Source organism: Panthera tigris, chromosome D4, assembly GCF_018350195.1.
Source record: "Panthera tigris isolate Pti1 chromosome D4, P.tigris_Pti1_mat1.1, whole genome shotgun sequence".
Taxonomy (NCBI): domain Eukaryota; kingdom Metazoa; phylum Chordata; class Mammalia; order Carnivora; family Felidae; genus Panthera; species Panthera tigris.
In genome coordinates this window covers 70,228,610-70,253,126 of record NC_056672.1, presented here as the reverse complement: position 1 = coordinate 70,253,126, position 24,517 = coordinate 70,228,610, and the positions used below count along the sequence as shown (strand labels likewise).

Genomic DNA, 24,517 nt, shown 5'->3' with positions numbered 1-24,517 from the left:
GCCAAGCCCTTTAGGGTTAGGCCATAGCTCATCTAAATGAGCACTTGTTCCATAATTAATTCAGAGTACAGTACTGCAGTGTGTGTGTGTGTGTGTGTGTGTGTGTGTGTGTGTGTGTGTTTCTCTAGAGCAAATCTAGAGCTCTGACACTTGAGTTATTGCATATGAACTTTATTTCCTAAAGCCCATTCCTTTCTTTTCTGGGCAGAAAAAAAAAAGCACTTGCCTCAGGGCTCTAGTAACACATCACATGTCCTTGTGCACCACTTACTGTTACGATCTTGACTGTCCTACGGGATTCACACTATTACTATTATTACTATTGTTAATTGCACTTCACATAGGAAGAAACTGAAGCAAAGGGAGGTTAAGTTGACCAATGTTAAGGCGGAGGAGAAGCTCAGATGGGCACCCAGAATCCTGGGTGTGGAGCTGATGCCCTAGGCCACCACGCTGCCCCGCGGCTCAGTGCCTGTGCGCGTAGTAGGTCCTCAGTAGATTGTTAACTGAGTGAATGAGTGAGTGACTCTCCCTACAGTTCTGTAGACTTGAAATAATTCTTTTAAAAACAGTAAAATAGTTTGTTGGAAGAAGCAACAGAAAGAGCAATTATACTCTGTAGGAATGGAGAGGGGAAAACAAAAAAAGTTTAAAAATAATAATAGAAAAACCTGATTTAAGGCTTCATTGATTTTGCAAATTCAGATTTAGACCTGGTGGGAGGGAAAAAAATCAGTTGTCTTTGAACAACCCTCTACTATGAATTTTCCCTCTCCAGTGCTTGCGGGGATTCCAGAAAATTGCTGAACTTTGCTTAGACATCAACAGAGAAAATTGTATTTGGGGGGATGTAACAAAAGGCAGAGGGGTTAAGTAATGTCAATCACCCTATTTACGTTAACATTTTGTCTTCCTAAATTTCTCTTCAGCTGAAGATAGACTGGCACCAGTTTTACCTTCCTTGAATACATTCGATTGGATTTTTGTTATTCTTAATGGTGCTAACTCAGAGGGGATAGGGGCCTAGGGCCGAATTCTTCCACTGCCATTGCCAAGATGAGAAGCACAATTAGTCACTGAGGAGGGTACAGGGAATGATATTCTCAATATTCATTTTATATCTTATGAAAGAAAATTACTGATCATCATCAGCTCCCATCTCTGGTTCTAAAGATTTTGCAAAATAGGGAGGTTTTAAAAATATATTGTGCTATAAGTTAGCACAGCCATTCTGAAGAATAATTTGCAGTATGTAATGAGTGTGGGGATGTGTTGTCCTTATATGACTAGTCCTTCCGCTCCTAGACGTATAGATAGAAACTCTTCTGTAGGTTATGCAAAGCGACATGTACAATAACATTCACTGAAGCATTGTTTGTAATGGCAAAAAAAAAAAAAAAGAAAAGAAAAAAAGTGAACCAATCAAGAGAGAGAGAGAACCAACCAACATTTCCATAGGAAATAGGAGGATGAATAAATAGTGCTACAGTCATTCAAAGGGATCCTATACAGCAGTTATAATGAATGAAGTAGAGCCCCAAGTAACAATGTGGACGCATCTGAAAACAAGGTAGACAGGGGCGCCTGGGTCGCTCAGTCAGCTAAGCATCTGACTCTTGATTTTGGCTCAGGTCATGATTCTCACAGTTCATGAGACTGAGCCCCGCATCAGGCTCTGTGCTGACAGCACGGAGCCTGCTTGGGATTCTCTCTCTCTCTCTCTCTCTCTCTCTCTCTCTCTCTCTCTCTGTCCCTCTCCACTCATGCTCTGTCTCTCTCTCTCACTCTCTCTCTCAAAATAAATAAATAAACCTATTAAAAAAACCAATGTAGACAGAATAAAGTAAGGAGTGGAGGATGCTACAGTATGTCATTTTTAGAAAGTTTTAAGGCATGCAAAACCATAGGATGTTATTCATGTATAGAAACATGAAATATAAATGTAAAAACATGCATAGAAATGATGAACCCCAACTCAAGAGAAGTTACCCCTCAGGAGAGAGAGAAGTGGGGACTGGGAGAAGTAACAAGAGGGCCTGAATGGTATTTGCCATATTAGTTTATTTTTAAAATATTAAGCAAATACTACAAAATGATAAGAATGGTCAAAGCTGGAAAGGTGGACTTTATCGTTTTGTTATCTGTTCTTGAATGCCAACTCCATGACATCAGGGACTTGGTTTTGTCGACTGTTCTGTTTTTGGAACCTAGAAAAGTGCCTGGTGCCTGCTAGGTCCTCACTAGATTGTTAATCGAGCCAATGAGTGAATGAGTCTCCCCACAGTGCTGTAGACTTAAAATAATTCTTTTAAAAATAGTCAAATGCTAAAGAAAAAAAAAATAGGAAAACAGTGTTTTCCCATCAAAAAAAGGAAAAATATTTAAAAATAGAGGAAAAGGAAATACTGTGACTTTTCACAGCACAGGTATTTGTGAAATCTGTGTAAAAGGAAACTGTACAGAAAGGAGGAGGTTCGGGCAAATTCAATACTGACAGGAGCTTCTAAAACAAACAAAAACAGGTTTCAAGATCGGGGGAGGGAGGGAAGTGGGCACTGGGATGGTTCAGTGTTGGAGTAACTTGTCCTGAGGCTACGGAGCCGAACTCTCTGGATTTGTGCTATGGCAACCAAAGGACTGGTCAGAATCAACAGCTCGGTCCGCTTGAGCGGCCTTGTTTTCTAACCAGACCCGAGTATATTTGCTATCAGTGCCTGGAGAAACTAACGTCCGTGCCCTCGAGTGCAAACACCCTCCAGATCCGTGAGCAGGGCGAGGTCTTCTCCAGCCCCCCCTACACAGCACAGCAAACCACAGCAGCGGGTAGCACTGTTGCATACACCCCAACATTTCCAGGCAGTCCCCAGTTCTGCAAAGGCTGGAAGAAAGAAATATGGAGACGAGCTGCTTTCTTGCCCTTCTCCTTTAACATGTCAGGAAACGGCCAACCACAAGAGCATGCACTTGGGTCAGGCATGCAGGAACACCAAGACAAACAAGTGGAAAAGTACCTCGGAAGTCACCTTGCAAGACAGTAACTTAGAGGTGTACTGGCAGAGAGGGAAAAGAGCAGGGTTAGTACACAGCAGAGACACGCTCACACAACACCCCCCAGCCGGGAATCGGCACCACGCTGGGGGCAGACGAGCGGGGAAGTGACACGGGAGGCCATTATACACCCACGCCAGACTTGCTTCATCTGATATTAGTTTATTGAAAAATCTGTATCTTTTGGAGCGAGGAGATACCCTGTTATGCATTGATAAAAATATCAGATAAGCCATACTTTGTTAATTCAAGATTTGTCGCTTCTGTTTTCTGTGCTTTGAATTAACAAGATTCTTCCCCGCCCCAGTATGCAACCAGCTGCCCACCAACAAGGTCTTTGATGACCATTTTGGATTTGCTGGAATCCGTAGTCAAATAGCCTTTTCTCTTCCCGTAGTTCCTTTGAGCCCCACAGCGGTCCTGTAGCCCGTTGTCCCCCACAAAAAAGACACTAACCACAGGCAGGAGTTGATTTGGATCCAAGGTTCATAGAGGCAGAATCTCTGTAGGTGAGTTGTGAACGGCACTGCCTGGGGAAGGCCCACGGCCCCCCCTCATCACTATCCTGGGGGTCTGGATAAGTTCCTGAGAGTGGGGTGATCCTGTAGTAACTGAAGTGACCCTTTAGTACCTGTAGGAGACTAAAAGCCTCCACAAGAACAGCTCAGAAAAAAAAAAAAATGGGCCAGCTATGGGAGATCACATAGAAGAACCAGCTTTGGCCAGCCTCTGCTGGAATTGAGGTGATGACCTCACATTTACACAGCTTAGGACACTGGAGGCATTTCCTGGGCTTTGGCGTTGGCAACCATAGGATGGCTAGGTGGGATCATATGTCTGTGATCACTAACTGCTTGAAAATTACAGGTCTGTACTGATTGGGCTGATGACTGGGGGCTGATGAGCTTGGAGCTTTCCTCCTCTTTTCGTACCTCCTCTTTCGTGAGCAGCTAGGAGAAATCTGGGCAGCACGAAACACTGTTGACTGTAAGCTGGGCTTCCTGTGGAGCCTGGGGTGTGGGGCCCTGAGTGCGCTTCCCTCATCCACTCAATGAGAGTGGGCCATGGGGTGTCTTGGGTTGGTGGGAAACGTGTGCGAGGAACTCTCAGGAAAGCAGTAACTGCTTAGCCCCCAGCTTTGACTTACCCCAGGAGAATAAGTGAGGTCTTTTCTTATTTCAAGACAGGCAGGGATGGCTGAAATACTTCTCAGTATCTATTTTTGGTGTAAGAGAGACAGTAGAAAACCGACCAAGAGTAGATCCTATGCTAGAAGTGGGGCTGGGGCTGAATGCCCCAGGAGACTGTGATTGGGATGCAGACCAGCATTAATTGAGAAAGAGAAAGCAAACCCACCAACCTGTTCAAGAGCATCACTGACTCAAGAACCCATGGTTTTCTGAGGCTCAGCTCAGGTCAGGTTGGGAGAATAGCTGGCCAGAAAAACAGTTTTGCCTACATATCTTTCCTTTGCAAGGCATCAAGGAACCCTCTAGGAAACTATGATTCATCAGTCCATCATGTGTTACATGACTGACCAGAGATGGCATCGGGCCCAGATAAGGGCACATTTCCACATAAGAAAACATTTCCAGATAAGAGAAACCCACAGCAAGAACAGGACTGCTGCATCTGGATGTGCAGTGCGCACACTGCACAAAAGCACCAGGTGGAGGGGGTGAGGGGTGGGGGGCGGGGTTGAAGTTCAGTGCCCCCACTCCCCTCACAGCATGGCAGGTGCATCCTGGCAGATGAAAAATGGCGCCATTTTAAACATTCTTACAAAGGCCCTGTAAAGGCTGGTAAACAGCCAGGGTTAGGGGGTAGGGGTGGGGTAGCAACCTCCTTACCCCCAAATTAGGTGAGGGGTCCATTTGTCAGTGGGGCTGGCTGAAGCCTTCAGCACAGAGACATTCATTAGTGACCACGTCACACAGTACAAGGACACTGGCGGGTGGGCACCTGCTCAAGGTCTGAGTTAGTGATGGCCATTTGGGGAGAACTTTTCAAGAAAAGGGGCTTTCTCCCATTCCTTTGTTATCGACTTTTTCACCAACTGCGAAATGAGCAGAACATCCACAGATGACTTAATATTCCCGATGCAGTGACGTGTGGTAGATATTCCGAGAGTCATGATTTAGTTTCCCATCTTTTATCGTTCTTTGACCATCACCTTATTTCCAGCAGAAGAGGGGGACAGCTCAGGGACATGAAAAAGGCTACTGGATGTTACAGCTTCCTTCCCTCACACCATCCCCATGGCAGGGGGTCCACGAGCCAGAGGTTTCCTTCCTGGCCTGCATATGATTTTTTATAAAGTGGGAAAACTTCAGCTGGCAATGACCTGGGGACAGGACTCCAGCAACCACTGCTGCTCCCGGGGTAGGGGGACTGAATCTGTTTTGATGGCCATGATGTTTTTCTCGGGGGTTGGCAAAAACGACTCATGAAACTACAGGCATGGCTTCCCTTGGCTTCTCTGTCTTCTCTTTCTTCTGTCCTTCAAGCTCAATAATAGCATTGTGCCTAACGTATCACTATACTTACATGACGATTGCCCCATTTGGTTTTTAGGTCTTCCTTCTCCTTAGCAAGCGAGTCAAATTGTTTTCATGCCAACCAGAAAGAACTCACTGCCTCCTATGGGCAAACACATGGTTTGGTCCTGATCATGTGTGAGGGACTCATAGTGTTGCCAAGTGACTTACTGGAAGGAATCCTGGCAGATGGATGTGTCAGGTGACACTGGACTCAGGTGAGCTGGGTGAGGCTCCTGGAGGGTGGACAATCGAAGAAGCCATGTTTCCCCCTCAGAATAATGTGGGTGAATGGAACCAGGAAAACAGAACTACCAGCTTCTGGGACAGGGAAGCCAGTTACACAGTCATACGACACGCAATCCATTTGCTCTCTGTTATTAGCCTTCCAGTAGAAGAGACAATTAAAGAAGGGGCCAGAGATCGGCTAGGAAAACAAATGGTTTGTTCATTCCTGCAGGTAAACTTCAACACATTCTCCAGTGACTTGAGTAGATACAGTAGAAAAGGTCCCCTGAATTAAAAGGGCTAAGAGGTGAGGTCAGACGTGGCTCTAAAATGAAGTTTGGCTGATGATCATCTATTTGCTTTAGAAGCAATCTGAATATGTTCTTGAAGTTTCAGGTCTCTTAAAAGAGGATGTAGTGCATTGGATGGGTTTTGTTCTGTTCCTAAGAATTTTCTACAACAATGGACTTGGTTCTCTTGTAATATCAAGAATGGTGCAAGACACTTGGCTTTGACTTCAAGATCTGAGGATGTTAACAGCCTGATCAGTTAGTAGGTTTTCTTCCTTATTTGAAATGTTTATTTACTTGAGAAAAATAGAGACAGGAGGCTGCCACTTTATTGCGTAAGCGAAGGGTAATCAGTATATTAAAATGCTGATTCCAAGTAGCTTCCTCAATGCAAAGGGGAAAGCCAATCTGGTTGCCTCCTGAGTTTGCATGAAGGTGGCTGCCAGCCTCCGCCTGTGGAACGAGCAGGAGTCGGCTCTTCACTTCTTTGGGTAGTATTTTCCTCTAATGTCTGCCCTCCAACACAGAAGGCGCACACAAGAGATATGCAGAATGTGCTCAGAAAACACTTGCATGGGTCACATGCAAAGTGTTTCCATTTGTTCTTCCCCTTCCATGCCAGAATGCAAGGGGTCCACTCAACTGACTTCTGCCAGAGCTGCTGACATATGGTGTGGACTCACTGGGAGAAAAGAAGCCACTTACAGCACTAAGCGTCAAAAGCACAGGCTCCAGAAAATACCTGAAGGTAAACTCCATATTTTAAGTAGGGCTGCAAAGAAGGACTGGTTAAGGTGATTTGATGGGCTGAAGCCCTATGGGCTTGGGGAAGGAGCCCAAGCAACAAAAGTGTCTGCAGCACCCACGGAGGGCCAGGCTCCGTCCCACTGTGCAAATGAGGAATGGCCCCCAAATGCTCCAGCCTAACAAGAGTACCTGAATCAGTATTCCAGGCAGCTTAGGTACAAACCCAAGGGAGAGCCTGGGGACGCAGTGAGCCATCAGGCTGCTCTACATGTGTCTGCTTTCTTTGCCGCTAAATATTTTAAAAGCATCGTTCAGTATCTGGCTTCAATTTCAGAAATCTTTTAAGTTAGTCAACCAGGATATGAAAGGCAGTAGGTCAGCATGGAAATCCTGCTACGAGCCTGTAGCATTCGAGGTTAGGGTGACCCAATCATTTATCATCCAAACTGGGGCACTTTTAAAGGTGAAAGGGGATGCTGTTAAAAATTACACCAGGACCACAGGCACAAACCAGGACTGTCCAGGTAAACTGGGTAGTGCATTCAACTAAGTCAAGCCACTTACGACCTAAGTGAAACTGGGTGGGGATGGGAATGTGGAGAGACTAAGGCCACCAGACTCCCAGGAGGGGGGCATGGGCCCCTGAGGCTGGTCCCGGGGCTCCTGGCTGGGGGGACTGTGGGGAGCAGCAGCCCTCACATCTCTTACTGGAGAAAGAAACCACGGAGCAGATGATTTCCTTCAGGGTTCGTGTGAGTGTCACGTGCAACCGTCTTGAGGGTTGAGGATAGCAGGGTAGCCCTGTGGTTTCTAACTGTCATTTAAAATATCTCTTTCCTACCAAATTGTACGCACAGGCTTGGTAATAGCCCAAGACACAGTCAGCCTTTCCAACGCGGTGTAACGTTTATGGGGATCGCTGGGAGCAGACACGGGAGGAAGGGCACAGCCCCCGTTCTCCAGGCAGATAAAATCTCTACGGGGCAGGCCAGCGATGGCAGCCATCAGCTCCCTGGCGCCTGGGGATGATTTCAGGATGCTCGTGTCCTTCCCCCCCCCCCCCCCGCCGTGTTGTCCTTACGTGTTTGTTTGTTTGTTTTCCCTACGCACCAAGCATCCCGTCCACCAGCGTGCCCGTGAGCTCCAGCTCCGGTTCCCCTTGCGTGATCAACATTTTTTGAGAAACAAGGCAAAAAACCCAAACCCGACTCCAGTCACGTTAAACCACACATTTGGAAACGGGTTTTGGAACCAGGATGCCGGCCAGACCAGTGCACACACGCCCGCGCCTGACCTGGAACACCGAACGCCACGCTGCCGCTCGCCCTCAGACGAGTGAAGGAGGAAAGGAGGAAAAACTTACACTACTATCATCCATTCTCTCACGCCTTTTAGATTTGTGTGTCTCATAGTCTTCCATGAGGGTCTGCATCAGATTCTTGGGCCGCTGGGATCCGGCAGCCTCTTCGGGGGCTAAGTCAGGCTGCGAGCTGGGGCCTTCAGGTGAGGGGGATGAAGGAGGTTTGACTTTCTCTATTTTCCCTGAAACAACACGAAGAGAACACCCTTTCTAAGCTCGTCTGCTCATGACGGCTTCTAGAAAGAAGAGAACACTGGCAAAATGCAACCTCTGACAGAGTGGTCCCGGAACGGTGCTGGTCACCTGAGCACAGGGACTGAAAGCTAATAAAGATAATGTCACAAGCCCATCCAACAAAGGTCTCGAGGACACCAGTGCTAAAAGTCAGTCAGACCAAGGAGGCCCACAGGCACTTTGCAAATACGTGTCAGACACTGGCTCCAGTTGTTTTGGGGACATGTGCTCCATCACGGATTCCTGAATCCGACCGTCAGAGAGGGCAGTGCCTTCAAGCCTCAGAAACCCACTTTTTGCAGTTGAGGAAAACAGGCTCTTCCAAAGGGATGCCGTGCTGAGGTCCCAGGGTGCTGGCGATGGTACCAGATGAGGCAAAAGAACCTCACCAGGTTCTTTCCCTGCACCAGAAGCTGCCGATTGGGCAGCTGGCCTGCTGAGCCTTTCTGCATGGACAAAACAGCGCTGTAAAACCTTTGAGTGAGAACTAGGCTTGTTCTTTCCAGGTCACCCCGGTCTCACACTGGGCAGCTTCATTTTTAAAAAAAAATTTTTTAAGTTGTATTTATTTATTTTGAGAGAGACAGAGACAGCATGAGCAGGGGAGGGGTAGAGAGACAGAGAGAGAGAGAGAGACAGAGAGAGATTCTCAAGCAGGCTCTACACTATCAGCGCAGAGCCCGACATGGGGCTTGAACCCACGAAGCTGTGAAATCATGACCTGAGCCGAAACTGAGAGTTGGACACTTAACCAACTGAGCCACCCAGGTACCCCTGGCCAACTTCATTCTTTACCTTACCTGCTGGGGTCCTGGAAAGCATGTGGTTTGAGACCTCTAGACCTTAAGGAAGGAATGCCACCGACAAAGGCAGGTTCAGTGTTGTAGAAAGGTGTGCACCAGACATGGGAAAGGTGAGATTTTACCTTTTGAAGTGCCCTATAAGACTTCTCAGGATAAGGAGATCAGGTCAACTGGGATGGTGTGGTGGTGGTGACTCCAGATACTTTTATTAAGACCGTCTGCATCCTTCCCTCTTGGGAAATGGCTGGCCCTCACTTCTGGCCCATCACAGGGGGATTTCACTGCCACAGAGCCCCAACTACACCACTGAGAAGCATCTTCAGGTGCAACAGCCATGATTTTTCCATGCCCCTTGTGGGAGACACAGCTGGTGCGTGTAAACAGGGGATGTGGAGGAAACACACAAAACCTAAAAGTTTGGATCTAAAAGTTTGGAAACCACCAGGGGAGGATGAAGATCCATTTGACCCCTTCCATTCCTAAGCAGAAGGTGGCTCGTCTTTCTTCACCTTCCTCCCCAGACTTCTAACTTGGCAACTGCCTGCCGGAGCTGCAGTCACAGGTGAAGCCTGGAGACTTGGGCTTGAAGACTCTCCACGTGGGCTGCCACAGACCTTTTCTGGGCACGGCTCCTCTTGATGGGAGTTGGACACCCTCCCCACCCCCTAGAGTTCAAGAAACCCAGGTTTTAATTCTCGCACTGCCATTAACTAGCTATGTGTTCACTGTACACAGACATTTAATGTTCCCACTCTTATCTTGGGCTGATCATGTAAGTTCTCCAAGCTTCAACTTTCCCAGCTATAAAATGAGAATTTTGGAAGATGTCTTTGAGGTTCCTTCTCACTCAGACATTTTGCTATTCTATCAAATACTTTTGGCAGGAAAATCGATCCTTATTGGTTAAAACAGAAGGCATATGGCCATGATGTTTGGCACATTAGGTGCCAAGTAGTTTTCAAAACACAGGGCACTCCATCGGCATCAATAACTTAGTGAAACTCATTACCTTGACCTAAATTACCCAGATCATTAATAAAAAGTCTTTTGATATTGACAGTAAGACAATAAATATTTCAAAATCCTCAAATTCACTAGCAATGGATTATATTTGTTATTATGGAAACAGGCAATGCTATAATGATGCCCAGAGATCTATCAACTGTGTTAAATCATAGCAAGATTTTTTTTTTTTTTAATGGGAGAGGGGGTGAGAGAGAGAGGGAGAGAGAGAATCCCAAGCAGGCTCTGTGCTGATAGCATGGAGCTTGAACTCATGAACTGTGAGATCATGCCTGAGCTGAAATCAAGAGTTGGATACTTAACTGACCAAGCCACCCAGCCACCCCAAATAATTAGCCCCATGGCTTCTCCATCCATCCCTCCTTCCTTTCTTTCATACTGAAATATTTTGAAACAATCCTAGACCTCAGGCAGTATTACCCTGAATGTCTTGTGTGTGTCTCTAAAAGTTCCCATGGACTTTGAGATGAAGTCTTGAGAAATGATACAGCACAGTGGTGAGCATGCAGCTCTGGAACCAGCTGCTTGGGGGTGAATCCACCACTGTTTGTAGCCAAATAACCTTGGGCAGGTTACTTACTGTTTCTCTACCTCAGGGTCTCTACCAGCATATGAGTATGATGCTAGAGGTACCTACCTCATGCAGTTGGTATAAGGACTAAATTAATATTTATAGTGTATAAAGTTAATATTTAAAACAGGGAGCATCCAGTGAATCTGGTTACTTCTTATTTAGAATCTCAAAAACAATATGTCTACCAAGTAAGAACGAGCAATTTCAAGGGCATGTTCTGCATACAATTTTGGCAACTCTTCCAGAACCAGAAACAGACACCAAATCGCCAGGTTGATCATTTTCCAGGTGACCTCATGGGTCTCCAAATAATTTCCCAGAAGTCACCCCTCCAGCATTAATCTTCCAGAAGGCAGAGTCCATATTCACTGCTCTAACTTCACTCTTTCACACGGCCACAGGGGGATCCCTGCCTCAAGGCACTTTGTTTATGCTTCTATGAAAGCCTTTTCACATACCGGATTGTATCATACCTGGGTCTTTCAGCTTCTCAGTTAAACTACATTTCAACCAAGGATAGGGGCAATTTCAGCCATTATGAATCCTTTAACTCAGCTCAGTGTAAACTCCGTTAGAACAGGACTTTGTCTTTCCTGGTCATTGCTGGACCCCAGTACCCACTGGGGTATTTGGCATAAGGTAGGAGCTCATGTTTGTTGAATGAACCAGTAAGTACATTATGACATCTACATAGCAGCCACTTGTTACATGATTGTGGGTTGGGACAAAATTCCCAACAAAGGATTTGACAGAAGAGCTTAAATGTCTTCACCAACTCCATGAAAGAAAACAACCGTGGTCTACAGAATCACAGACTCAATGGCTTTGCAGTAATAGCAAGCACATTTATATGGAATTTTATTTATTTAGATAGGCTTCACGTCGTTTGATCCTTACAGAACCCTGGGATGTAGTCAGGGTCGATGCCATGACCTCTGTGAGTGGTTTAGACCACAAAGACTCAGATGTCAATGCCAGCCCAAGTTACGTTAGCTAAAGTAACAATCAGAATTGGGTCTTGTCTGGAAACCAAATCGTGTTGATTATGGCTAACTTATATGGTGGTATGTATGCTGAAAGAGAATCGTGAAGAGGGTGAAGGGTTAATATAGAAAGTAATCAAGTATTGCACATTAAAAGATACTTTCCTGTGAGTATTCCCACAAAACCACCCATCTTTGGAGCAAGTTTTACCGGTTATGGCCACTAGAGGTCACATGCGTAACAGGTAGGAACCTCTGGACTTCTGGAATCAGTTTAGTTGGTCTTAGGGGAAATCAGCTTTGCTGGGCTTCTCTGCTGGGCACTGTGATTTCCAACCCTCCCACCCCCAGTATGGTTCAAACCATGCACAGAACCCCTGGAATCACACAGATTGCCAAATAGGGGGAAATGGATCTGCTCCATACTCAACATCTTCTTCAGAAGGCCCAAGTTTGCAGCCAAGAGTCTTCTCAGTGAGGATGGTGAAGAGACTTCTAATACTCTTCCCCCAGTAGTGGACATTGCAGACAATACCATCGTTTGGGTCTTGGGATCATTACATGAACGTGATACAAAATGGTCTCTGCCACAGGCCTGGGAAGTCTATGTCACCCTTGCCCATGGCCCTGTAAGGCCCCTTGAAATTCTTTGGCCCAGAGGACATACCCCATTACAATTCCAGAACAGTGATGGTTATCTTTGGTGCTCACTGGTGCGCCTCTCGCACAGCACTTCCCAGCACCTCCGGGTTCCATCCCGGCTTGCTCCGCCAAAGCTTGCTCTCGTATGTCTATCCATTCAGTGAATGACTGAATAGAGCTAATGATAGCTAAAAGGGGCCTCTGTTTTCAATGACAAATATCCTGCTGTCTAGCTCCTCATCTGGACTGCATACTCTACAAAATAGCTCTCTTGAAGGATACCAGTCACTGTCCCTGTGAAACAACATTAACAGAAAGTGTCATGCAGACCTCAGGGCACATCTGTGTCCGTCTTGGCCAAAGGCTGGTACCTGATATTTACAGAGCAGCGAGCATACAAGTTCTATGACATTTGATGTAAAACTAGGCAGGGATTCTCAGTGGAGGTTTCCTTCGTAAACAGGATTTTGTTCAAATTATTTCATCTAGAGTAACTTTATTTATTTGTTAGTTACTATTTTTTTTATTTTTAAAAATTCCAGTGTAGTTAACATACAGTGTTATATTAGTTCCAGGCATACAATACAGTGATTCAATAATTCCATATACTACTCAGTGCTCATCATGAGAAGTGTGCTCTTAATCCCCTTCACCTGTTTCACTCATCCCTCACCCACTTCCCTTCTGGTAACTATTAGTTTGGTCCCTATACTTAAATTTTTAAAAAATGTTTATTCATTTTTGAGAGAGACAGAGACAGAGAGTATGAGTGGGTAAGGGGTGGAGAGAGAGGGAGACACAGAATCCAAAGCAGGCTACAGGCTCTGAGCTGTCAGCACAGAGCCCAACGTGGGGCTCAAACCCACGAACTGTGAAATCGTGACCTGAGCCGAAGTTGGACGCTTAACCGACTGAGCCACCCAGGCGCCCCAAGTTTTTCTCTATATTTAAAAGTCTGTTTTTTAATTTGTATTTTTTTGTTAAATTCCACATATGAATGAGATCATATGGTATTTGTCTTTCTCGGACTTATTTCACTTAGCATTATACCATCTAGATCCATCCATGTTGGTGCAAATGGCAAGATTTCATTCTTTTTTGTGGCTGAGCAATATTCCATTGTGTATATATATGTAATATATATTTTATATACAATACATATATCCATATATGCATGCCACATCTTCTGTATCCATTCATCTGTCGATGGACACTTGGATTGCTTCCATGATTTGGCTATTGTAAATAATGGTGCAATAAACATAGGGGTGCATATATCTTTTTGAACTAGGTTTTCATATTCATGGGGTAAATACTCATCTAGAGTAATTTTAGACTTGACAAGCTCTTAAAGGTGCTTGAAGGTAAGCAACTTCACTTGGGGGGTGGGGGATGATTCCAAAGCTGTTTCTAAAAGGGTGCCTTATTGGCTTTGCTTTGTGAGACGGTATTTGCTGCTAACAAAGTCATTGGTAAACACTAGGTTAAAGAAAGCTTTAAAAATAAAATGAGATGGATTACTTTACCAGAGGACTTCTCTAAGGTTTTAGTGCTATTGTGATTGTGAATCACTTATTCAAGGGTAGGTATGAAACATTTCTCAAATTTATTTAACCACAGAACCTCATTTCATAGAATCCCTATTGATGTCTCAAGGAAAACAATTGGTGAAATGCTGTTCTCTAGCGTATATTAGTTAACTTAAGCAGCTCCCACAAGTTCAGTTAATAATTAAGTATAGGCACAAAGCTTACATATAAGAATTTACCGTTGTATTCTTTTTTTTTTTATAACTATACATGTGGGAAAAACCAAGATATCTGACTGTAGGAAAATGGTTAAATTAGTTTTGGCTCATTCAGATAATGGAGTATTATTTAGTTATGACAAATCATGTTTTAGTCTCTCCAACTTAAAGGAATAATTAAGGTCATGGGAAAATACTCAAAATGTTTTAAGAAAAAAAAAAAGAGAGAGATTGCAGGGGTTTAAGAATGCAGATTCTGCAGCCAGACTGCTGGGGTTCAAATCCTGGTTCACCACTTATTAGCTGTGTGAAAGAAAACACAAGTGCATGCACAACATCTGGTAAAACCTCACTCCATATAAGATGAACAGTCCTGTGGCAGGAAGAAGAATAGCCTCCGCTAGGATGCTTAACATCCTAATCCCTAAAACCTGCAAAGACGCTGCTTTCCTGGCCAAAGGACATTGCAGACATGATGCAGTTAAAAGCTTTGCGTGGGGAAGACTATTGTGAATTATCCAGTTGGGCTTGGTGTAACCATGTAGGTCCAGGTGGGTCAGAGAAACGGAGACTTGAAGGTGCCACACTGCCAGCAGTGAAGAGGGCGGAAGGGGCCGTGAGCCAAGAAACGCAGGCAGCCTCTAGGGAAAGGGACGGAGCCCTAGAGTCTCCGGAAAGAACACAGCCCTACTAACACCTTGATTTTGGCCCAGGCAGACACAATCTTAGTCTGCTTGAGCAGCCATAACAAAATGCCATGGATTGGGTGGCTTACCCAACAGAAATGTATTTTCTCACAGTTCTGGAGGCTGGAAGTCTGAGCTCTGGGTGCCAGCATGGTTGGGTTGTGGTGAGAACTGTCTCCCTGTTTTGCAGATGGCCACCTCTCACTGGGTCCTCACATGGCAGAGACAGGGAGAGATCTAGATCTCTGGTGTCTTTTCTTAGAAGGGCACTAATTCTATCACAAAGGCCCCACCCTTATGACCTCACCTAACCCTAATTACCTCTCACAAAGTGCCCATCTCCACTGGGGGTTAGGGCTCAACATATGAATTTCTTTTAACTTAATTTTTTTCTATTTCTATTTTAAATTTTATTTAAATCCAAGTTAGTTAACATATAATGTGATGATAGTTTCAGGAGCACAATGTAGTGATTCATCACTTACATATAACACCCAGTGCTCATCCCAACAAGTGCTCTCCTTAGTACTATCGCCTAGTTAGCCCATCCCCTGCCTACCTCCCTTCCAGCAACCCTCAGTTTGTTCTCTGTATTTAAGAGTCTCTTACGGTTTGCCTCCGTATTTGTCTTATTTTTTCCTTCCGTTCCCCATGTTCATGTGTTTTGTTTCTAAATTCCATATATGAGTGAAATCATATGATATCTGTCTTTCTCTGACTGTATTTCACTTAGCATAATACATTCTAATTCCATCCACGTTGTCAGCATATGAATTTAGAGGGGACACAATTCAATCCATAGCTGACACACTACTAACTTCTGACCTCTAGAGCTGTAAGATAATAAATCTGTGTTGTTTTAAGCCCCTTTATTTGTGGCGATTTGTTACAGCAGTGATAGGAAATGAATACAAATATAAGCCCAATATTACCTTCTATGCACGTATGTGCATGGAGAAGCCTAGGCAGGTAGCAGTTAGGATTAGGAATTACTTTTATTTTTATCTTTATTCCTTGTTTTCCAATGAATTAATTAAAAGCATGAGTTAATTAAAAAATATAAAACAAACCAGAAAAAAAATCTTTTAAACGTTATTAGCCATGCCAAGAAAAGTAGATAAAGCTGCTTCATGGACTAGGCAATCCGCAAGCCTTTGTATCTCACCAGATAGCACACACCCAGAGGAGCTGACACCCGCCCCCAACCAGGGCCTCTGGTGAGCCCTGCTCACGTCTGTGACAGCGGCATTCCAGGCCGTGGTCTGCAAGGTGGACTAAGGAGCAGAGGGGGCAGCTAAATTTCACTCCAAATTAGTAAATGCTGTCAGCGCGCCACCCCCCCCCCCCCCGCCCATCATGAATGGAAAACTAGAAAACACAAATTTGTGTTTCCTGCTTATTTAATCATAAATAATTAAATCCCGTTCTGGTCCACAGAGAGAAAGCCAGGCCTTGGCTACACTTCTGAATTTTCCAGGCAAGAAGGATTTCCCCTGGGCATCTGTGACAGGCTATGCTGCCCAGGGGAGGAGGCGTCAGAGAGAAGAACCACGGTTGCTCCCTGACAAGGAACCCGAGCGAAGGTGGCACAGGCTGGAAGCACAGCCGTTACCATCCCAGACAGCCGGACCCTTCTTCCGTAGGAACAAGGCTAACTTCTAGCAAGCCAAGGATGTGGCTTCTAAAAGTTTAGAAAATTATTTTGGCCAAACACTGTGATTTTGGTGACCATTACACTCCACATATATGGTGTCTGAGTTCTTAAATCAAAGATCCTTTGTTTCTACATTTCTCAAAAGAAAAGAAAAAGCCATCACCCACTCTTACTTAAAAACCAAACTGAACCGAACAAAGACGCCCACCAGATGCCATGCCTTGGCCAGGCCTCCTTCAATGACCTCCTTTCTTCACGCAGCATGGCGATAAGATTGCAAACATCTAAGAAGACTCACAAGTCGCCAGAAAGAAATGAGCTCAGACTTGTATTTTCAACTTCATTTCCTCCCAGTAAAAGGGAATATCCTTCCTGTCAGATCCGGGGAGCAGGTGATTGTGGGGTTCCAGCTGTGACCCACACACCAAAAGCTGGTCCCTGGTCCTTTTATCTCTTTTCCTGAAAGTCGCAGGGTTTTGAAATGCAATGACATGAATCTTCAGATCGTAAGCCTAGCTCGGACATGAGAAATACCCCTGGCCCGGTGAAACAAGTCTGAGAAATTTCCAAATATTATTCCTTAAAGATCGGGGTGTTGGATGAGCTGCTGATATTGGGTCATCCTCAATGAACAGGACTGGAAGGTGAAACCTCTAGAAGGAAAGAGCTCTGCTTCTCTAGGTGAAGCACAGTTTCAAGACCAAAAAAGAAAAAGAAAATTAAAACAGAAAGAATGAAAATCACGGCAAATAGCAGTTCCCCCACCAAGCTCTTTTTGTTAAACGCATTTCTACCAACATGGTGGGTCTGACTGTGTGATGATTTCTACCCCCCCAAAGGGAAAGAGAAAGGAAACATTTTTATGGACTCGCAATTTCACCGTGCCCCAGTACACTTTGTTTTTTGAAATCACAGCTGACTATTGAAAACGAATTCCTGAACTCAGGTTTTGTAAGTGAGATTTTAAATTTTAATGAAGTAAATACGAAAATACACCAACTAGGAACAGAAAGCGATTTTATAATGCAGGTTTTGACATTTATTTCAGCAGCTGTAGAAGAACAACTCCTACATAATTCTGTAAGGTTTTCTAGCTCTTGTCTTAAGACATAACAGTAACTGTAGTAACAACAAAAGAGTAACTCTTCTTGGGTACTGGGCACGGAGGTCGGTATGATCTTACTCCCGTCTTACTGGTGAGGAGACTGAGGCTTACACAGGTGAAGTAAGCCAGTCACACAGTTAAGCAAGCAGGGGAGTCGGGATCTGAACTTCAAATATAAATCCAGAGAAGTGACTGTGACATTTAGGCACCTAAGTTTCCTTGACCAGTTTTTTTTACATAAGGTATGAATTTCTATTTGAGAAATACAGACAGACTGGGAATACCTGTGAGGTTGGACGCACACAGGTTTTGGGAAACCTTTGACGGTTACATTGAACGTCATGAGAAATAAAATACCATTACATGAAATCTAATATGCACTCTTTGGTACACTCCCCACTCACCGCCCCTAGCTCCCCACCCCGTAAGTAGTAGCTTATTCACAAAGATCAGATGGATGTGAAATGCCAGTCTCCTGAGGGAATAGCAGCATGGCTGGTTAAGAGACACAGTCATATCCTGACTGGACTCCTGCAGTCACAGGGGACATCCTGCTCCCACGCCTGGCTTTGATTAGCTCACATTTCTTACGAGGGGTAGAGCCGGGATTTTTACAAGAATTAGGTCCTTTGATTCATCTTTTCTTTCTTAGCTCAAGATTACATCTTTTTTAGCACGTGGTGGAGTCTGATTTTTTTTGGAAGCCGCTCTCCTAACTTGGAGCACGGAGTAGCCACACACAGGGGTAAAGAGTAGGCGACACAGATGCCCTGTGGTGTCCCCAACAAGGCATGAGCACCACTGGGGGCCAGCCGTGACACTGTGCATTCATCAGAAGACCCAGCACAATGAGCAGTGGTGGCAGAACTTGCTTAGAGCGGGGAATTAAACGGGTAGAGATGTAGTGCCTTTTCTCAAGTTCTACTTCCCAGAAGCCAGAGCCGTGGGTTCTTCATGGGAGAAAGACTGGAGTCCCTACCTTCTTGGGAGCGGGGCTGATAGGCTTAGCCTCAGCAGTTGCCCCTTCCAAACCTTGGGGGGCAATGCCCAAAGAGAAGTTTGAATTCTGGGATTTGAGAAGTCCTGATTTCACCACATACATTCACCCTTTGCCAAACACTTCTTCGGTCTAACCTTTTCTTGACAATTCCTTCCCAAATGGCATGTGTTTTTTAAAAATGAGCATATCTGCTGGGTAAATAAATAAATCAATTTGAAGATAAATAAAACACAAGGAATTTCTGGTCCCAGGTAGAAGGATCAATCATGAGCAAAGAGAACAGCAGAAAGCAGTCGCGGTGTTCAATGACCACCAGTAAACTAATGTATTTGGCTTTGGCCCCAACCCACCAAACATGTTCAGCTAATGGAGTGGACACTTATTCCTGCATGTTCTCAAACTAAGAGATTGAGTCTTCATTTAAGTACCCAATTCTTCCAAAGATTTCAGGGAATAGACCTGTGTCTGGAATGAAGGAGCTTCTTTCTGGTAAACCAACTTTCAGAAAGAACTCACAGGAGCCATCAGGCTAGATAGCTCACCCGGACCATGCTGGTCCCCTCCGCCATCTGCTCAGCTCTTTTGGATAGCACCAGCAGTTTTGCCTATTGTAATTTGGAGCACTGGGGTTAAGTTCTGAAAGCACAAAGGACCCATTCTGGGTCACTAGGGTAGCACTGTCTCGTGGCCTCTGGGAGCAAACTCATTCGCCCAGACCGTGATGAGCAGGGGATTTCAGAGCTAGAGTGGGTCCAAAAAGCAGGGGGTAGGAAGGACCCAAGACAATGCAGGGGTCAGACCGGAGACTGGGAGAGGGTCGGGGGGAGACTGAGCTCAATCACTGTAGGCTGGAGAGGGGAGCTGTTACTACATACCTTGTAGACCTCCAGGGCAGAGGGGCAGGTTCAGGGGTGGCTAAGAAAGGGTATAGAAAGAATACGGACTTCGGAATCAGATGAGCCAGGGTTTGAACCTGGTTCTGCCACTACCTGGCTGAGTGACCTCGGCAGGTTACTTAATCTCTCTGGACTCTGGTATTAATTCTTTGAAAGGGGAATAATAGTATAGGCCCATGACCTCTTATGTCCAATTTGAAAATCCAAACAAGCTCTAAAAAACCAGCTTTGTCATAACTTACTTGGCAGCAAACCTCACGAGACCAGGCATGAAGTCCTTCTTGATGTAACGATCCCACTTGATGAAACTAACTCCTCTTCAGTTTTATAGCAGAAGTCTAATGCAGTGATGGGGGTAGCTCAGGACCCTGTCTGGGGCGGGGCGGGGCGTGGTGGTCACGTAATAGCATATGCATTGCAATGCTTTTATAAATAATAGTATATACACATTATGGCTTTTCTTAAATCAGAAAAATTCTGAATAGATCTGGCCTCAAGGGTTTGGATAATTTGTGTTACATCTCGGAAGACTGTTGGGAGGAATAAATGAGAAAAGGAAAAATGAGAAAATGTGTGTGAAGTCACTAGTATGGTACACAGCTTTAAGGTAACTTGTAGCTACCACGATTAGGCTTCTGTCACCAAGGAATGTTCAGGAAATATGGTAGTAGAGATAATGCTCTGCAAGGTGCTCCACGTTAAGCTTTAGTACTGTCACACAGCCAGCTGGACCCCTACAGGTTATATAACCTGTGCCTGCCTGTGCGAAAGGGAAACACTGTATACTCCTGAAGGAGAGCCCTCTGTCACCTGGGCCTGTGACAGAATTTTTCTACCGGTTGCCAACACATGGTCTTCTACTATGGAGCAAAGAGGGCATCCCCAGTGAAGACTACTTTAGCATGGAATAAGCCACCAAGCTCTCTTTCATGAATATTATGCTGACATAATTTTTTTTTTCTGTCTAGGACTTTTTTTTCATGATATTTGAAGATCATAGAGGAGAGAGAAAAAAGACCCAGCCAATAATCTTTATAATAATGTAATGATCACCTCCTGTGCAACCTTAATTCAAACTGACAATTGAAGCTGAAACTCGTTGGAAATTTTATCTTTATAAGATATGTAACTATCACATCTTTCCACATATTAAAAACATGAGCAGACACTCCAAGTTATGGAACTCAATATCCACACCTTCTCCTTTACCACTCCCCATGATGTCCCACTGGGCAACTTATCTGACTTGGTAGATCAGTTCAACATCTGGCATGAAAATGGATACTATTTTGAAAAACCAAAGTAATATCACCTAACTAACTAGGTTTCTCTGTCATGCCTAGAATTTGGAAGTGAAACCAGGATATCCAATAATAGACACCAGGCACTAAAGTGAGAACTGTTGACAGCCTTAATATGAAAAGACATTTGGAAAGATCTGAATTTTAACTTCAATAAAATGTTTGGGTTTTCCTCCCAAACTTGATCCTCAGGGGTGTGTTAGGCTAGTTCACCTGCTGGAATGCTTCCTTTCTTCTCTACTTCTGAGTGCCATCAACAGAAGGCACACGTGTGTTCACTCTTGGGAATATGGCCTCCCACACGACACACAGCCTTTGTCAACATGCATGGCAACATGCCTTCAGAAGTTCTTATGCTGAGGAAGAGCTCAACAGAAGCTGGTGGAATGGACTCATTAAAGTGGAAAGACTTTTCTTCCATCAATTCATGGATGAAGGCAGCTCTTTCCATCAATTCATGGATGAAGGCAGCTCTTTGTTGTCTGGCTTCAAACCAACTCTTTCATTTTGTTTTAAATCTCTTCCTTTAATCCACTCTAACCTTATTTAAGTACCTCAAACATACCAAGTTTCTTTTCCTTTTGGGCCTTCCTTGGTGCCCCTTCCTTCTCACTGGAACGATTGCACCTACCCCCTGAACCCAACTTTACTCCTTCAGTTCAAAGCTTGGATAGTAGTTTCCTAAGAAAGGAAGACTTCCCTTATACCCCCAGTGAGGTGATCTTCCTTGATCTGTGCTCTTACAGATTTTCATGCTTCTCTGCCATGAAATTGCCATGTTTGTCTGAAGTAAGTTTCTCTTACTGAGCTGTAAGTTCCTTAAGGGCAGGAACTGCATCTGCCTTGCTCACCTCTGTATGAGCAAAAGTCACACAGATCCTATTTAAGTGGAACTTCTTCCTTTAAAATCTCCTAAGAGCCAACAAGATAAAATTTCCAAAATAATTTTCCTAACAACTGTTTTTTGAAAATGACAGTATCATTTTAAAAATATCTTTCTCCATCTTTGAAAGGCAGGGAAACTAAAAGCAAAAACAAGTTTGTCTTTTCAACACCCGGGGAATGGTTGGAGAGAATTAGTAGATCTCTTTCCCTATTGCATCTTTGCTCTCAGTGGATTCTCCTTGCCTTAGGTTTTAGGAATCCAGCATGTCATCAACATGATTTCCACCAGAGGAGAAGTTAAAAATTATATTTTTCATCACCTGATATCAAATCATCACGCTGGGTCACGCAACAGACCAGCTGAGTCACCTCTACTGGTGGGACATGTGGAGTAGCACAATAGGAACTTAGCAACATCTCCATTCACCAAACCAAAGTTGGAGCCAACAGTTCTAACCCTGGCCATGAATCGTCCAGTTTGGCTGCTCAGAGCGATGTGTCAGCCTCCTCCTTGATTACGAACTTAGAGGCTGGCTAGCCAAGCAACACTCCAAACATTACCAGGCATGGAGAGAAAGAAAATCACATTTTTCATTCGGTTCCTTTCAATCCATGTCATAATTCTGGGAAGCCCTGCCACCTACTTTAAATGTTCTAGAGATAAACATGAAGGAATGAGGTGCACACGCATCATTTTCACGACTGTGTTCAGTACAATAATTAGACAGCTGCAGTATGCAGACTTGCATGGATGGATTACCATCTTACCAAAGTGGCAGAATCAATCCTATGGAATGGGATATAGGGGAGGACATTACAGGGAAGTGTTGGGAAAAGTAGTCCTGGGCTGCTGGGATGCTAAGGGAAAACACTAGAACCCTGTCTTATTTTAAGCCTGGTGGGGAAGATCAAAAGACTGCAGCAGGTCAGGGAACAGAGGAAAGTGTTGAAATGTTTTTAATCTTGTTCACATGGGAGAAATAAAGGAAGGGAACAATATGGTGGGAGGCTCAATTAAGAAGAGGAGTAAAGGGCATCTGGGTGCCTCAGTCAGTTAAGCATCTGACTCTTGATCTCAGCTCAGGTCTTGATCTCAGGGTCATGAGTTGAAGCCCTGCATTGGGCTCCACACTGGGCGTGGAGCCTACTTAAAAACAAAACAAAACAAAAAAAGTGGAGTGAAGAAAAATGAAAATACCCACTGAGCACACGCACTTGCAGGAAGGTTCTATAATAAATAACATAAAGGTAGGGTTAGGTAGGTAGAGCCAGCTATAACTGACAGGAGAGCCATGGTATCTACCTCCTATGTGAGCAGAAGTTGATGAGATGCCTGAAGAACCTTCCTCTGCCAGACTTTGGGCTCTTGTGCAGGCCCTTTACAGTCACTTATACATGAAGTAGGCTCCTCAGATTGGGCTGAATTCAAGTGGTATAAAACCTTTTTCTAGGATACCATGCAGAATGCCCATTGGCATCTCTGTGCCAAGCTAGCCCACAAGAATTTGAAATGAACTTGACAACTAAGGATCTTTGGGAAAAGCCAACTGGTCACTATTAAGCACACACACAAAAAATCCTCCCTTGCAAGTTTTCTTTGCCTCACTTAGCTGGCCACTGCCCTGTGACCTGTAGGAATTAAAAACCATATCAAGAAAGTCACCAGGCTTTTCCTCTTTTCCCTCTCTTTCTTTCCTTCATGAACAATTTAGTCCAAAAGCCACTGGGGAGGAGCTCTACAAGATGGTGTCTGCAGTTGAGGGTAGGATACCACAGTGGCCCAGAGTGCTGTGCTGAAGCCACAGCAGGTGGGTGGGGGACAGAGGTGACCTAGCACAGGGTATTGGAACCCAAGTTGGGTAAGGAAAATAGGAGACTGGTTACATAAGGCAAGGAGAGGATTGCTCAAACAATAAATACATCAAGGGTATTTGAACCGGGTATCTTGTCAACAAGGAGGTTACAAATATGGGGAGAATATGAGCCCTGTGGTATTAGATTAGAGTTAAAGGTATCAGGGTGAGCTCATGATTTTCAAGATAGATAGGTAGGTAGGTAGGTGGATAGACAGACAGGCAGACAGACAGACAGAATGTGTATATATTTTCTAATTCTGTCCTTTGAGAGTGCCTGGGAACAGGGACAAACAATCTAATAACAATGAGCACACCAATCACCCAGATTTTGATTTCTAAATTCCATTCTCCACTAACAGGAATTAGTGCTATTTGAAAAAATGGCTGATTTCAGGGTTAGGAAAGTATCAGATGAGACTGGAACATATTGTGGTGTCAGAAAGTGAGGACGTTTCCATAGGATAATGAGACCATGTCAAAAGGACATGAAGTTAACTTGAAAGGGCTCCCATAAGCTGTATCTACACAAATTAAGAATAAAACTAACAGAAATGGATTATAACCCACTGAATATAATAGGAACCCACAAGACCACACTTACATAAATAGATACATGAATAGATTTAAAGTTTGATGAGAAGTAGGATAAAGATTACATAGTGCCAAACTAACTGTACAGAATATTTAATGTTTATTTATTATTTATTTATTATTTTAAAAAATCTTAATGTGTATTTATTCTTGAGAGAGAGAGAGAGAGAGAGCACGAAGCGGGTAGGGGCAGAGAGAGAGGGAGACACAGAATCCAAAGCAGGCTCCGGGATCTGAGCTGTCAGCACAGAGCCCAATGCAGGGCTTGAACCCACAAACCAGGACTTCATGACCTGAGCCAAAGTCGGACACTTAACCGACTGAGCC

General features: G+C 44.4%; 1 protein-coding gene across 8 annotated transcripts in view; it reads right to left on the bottom strand.

Annotated features, from left to right (window-relative positions):
- The window catches only part of PALM2AKAP2 (PALM2 and AKAP2 fusion), a 505,394-nt gene that overhangs the window by 6,637 nt on the left and 474,240 nt on the right, over positions 1–24,517 (bottom strand). For 7 of the 8 annotated variants that reach the window (XM_042965217.1, XM_042965222.1, XM_042965220.1 and 4 more), the window contains one exon: positions 8,214–8,392. The exons of the other annotated variant lie outside the window; for it this stretch is intronic. In XM_042965217.1, coding sequence (XP_042821151.1) covers positions 8,214–8,392 — 179 coding nt within the window. The remainder of the gene's footprint in view (positions 1–8,213; positions 8,393–24,517) is intronic. 8 annotated transcript variants of the gene reach the window in all.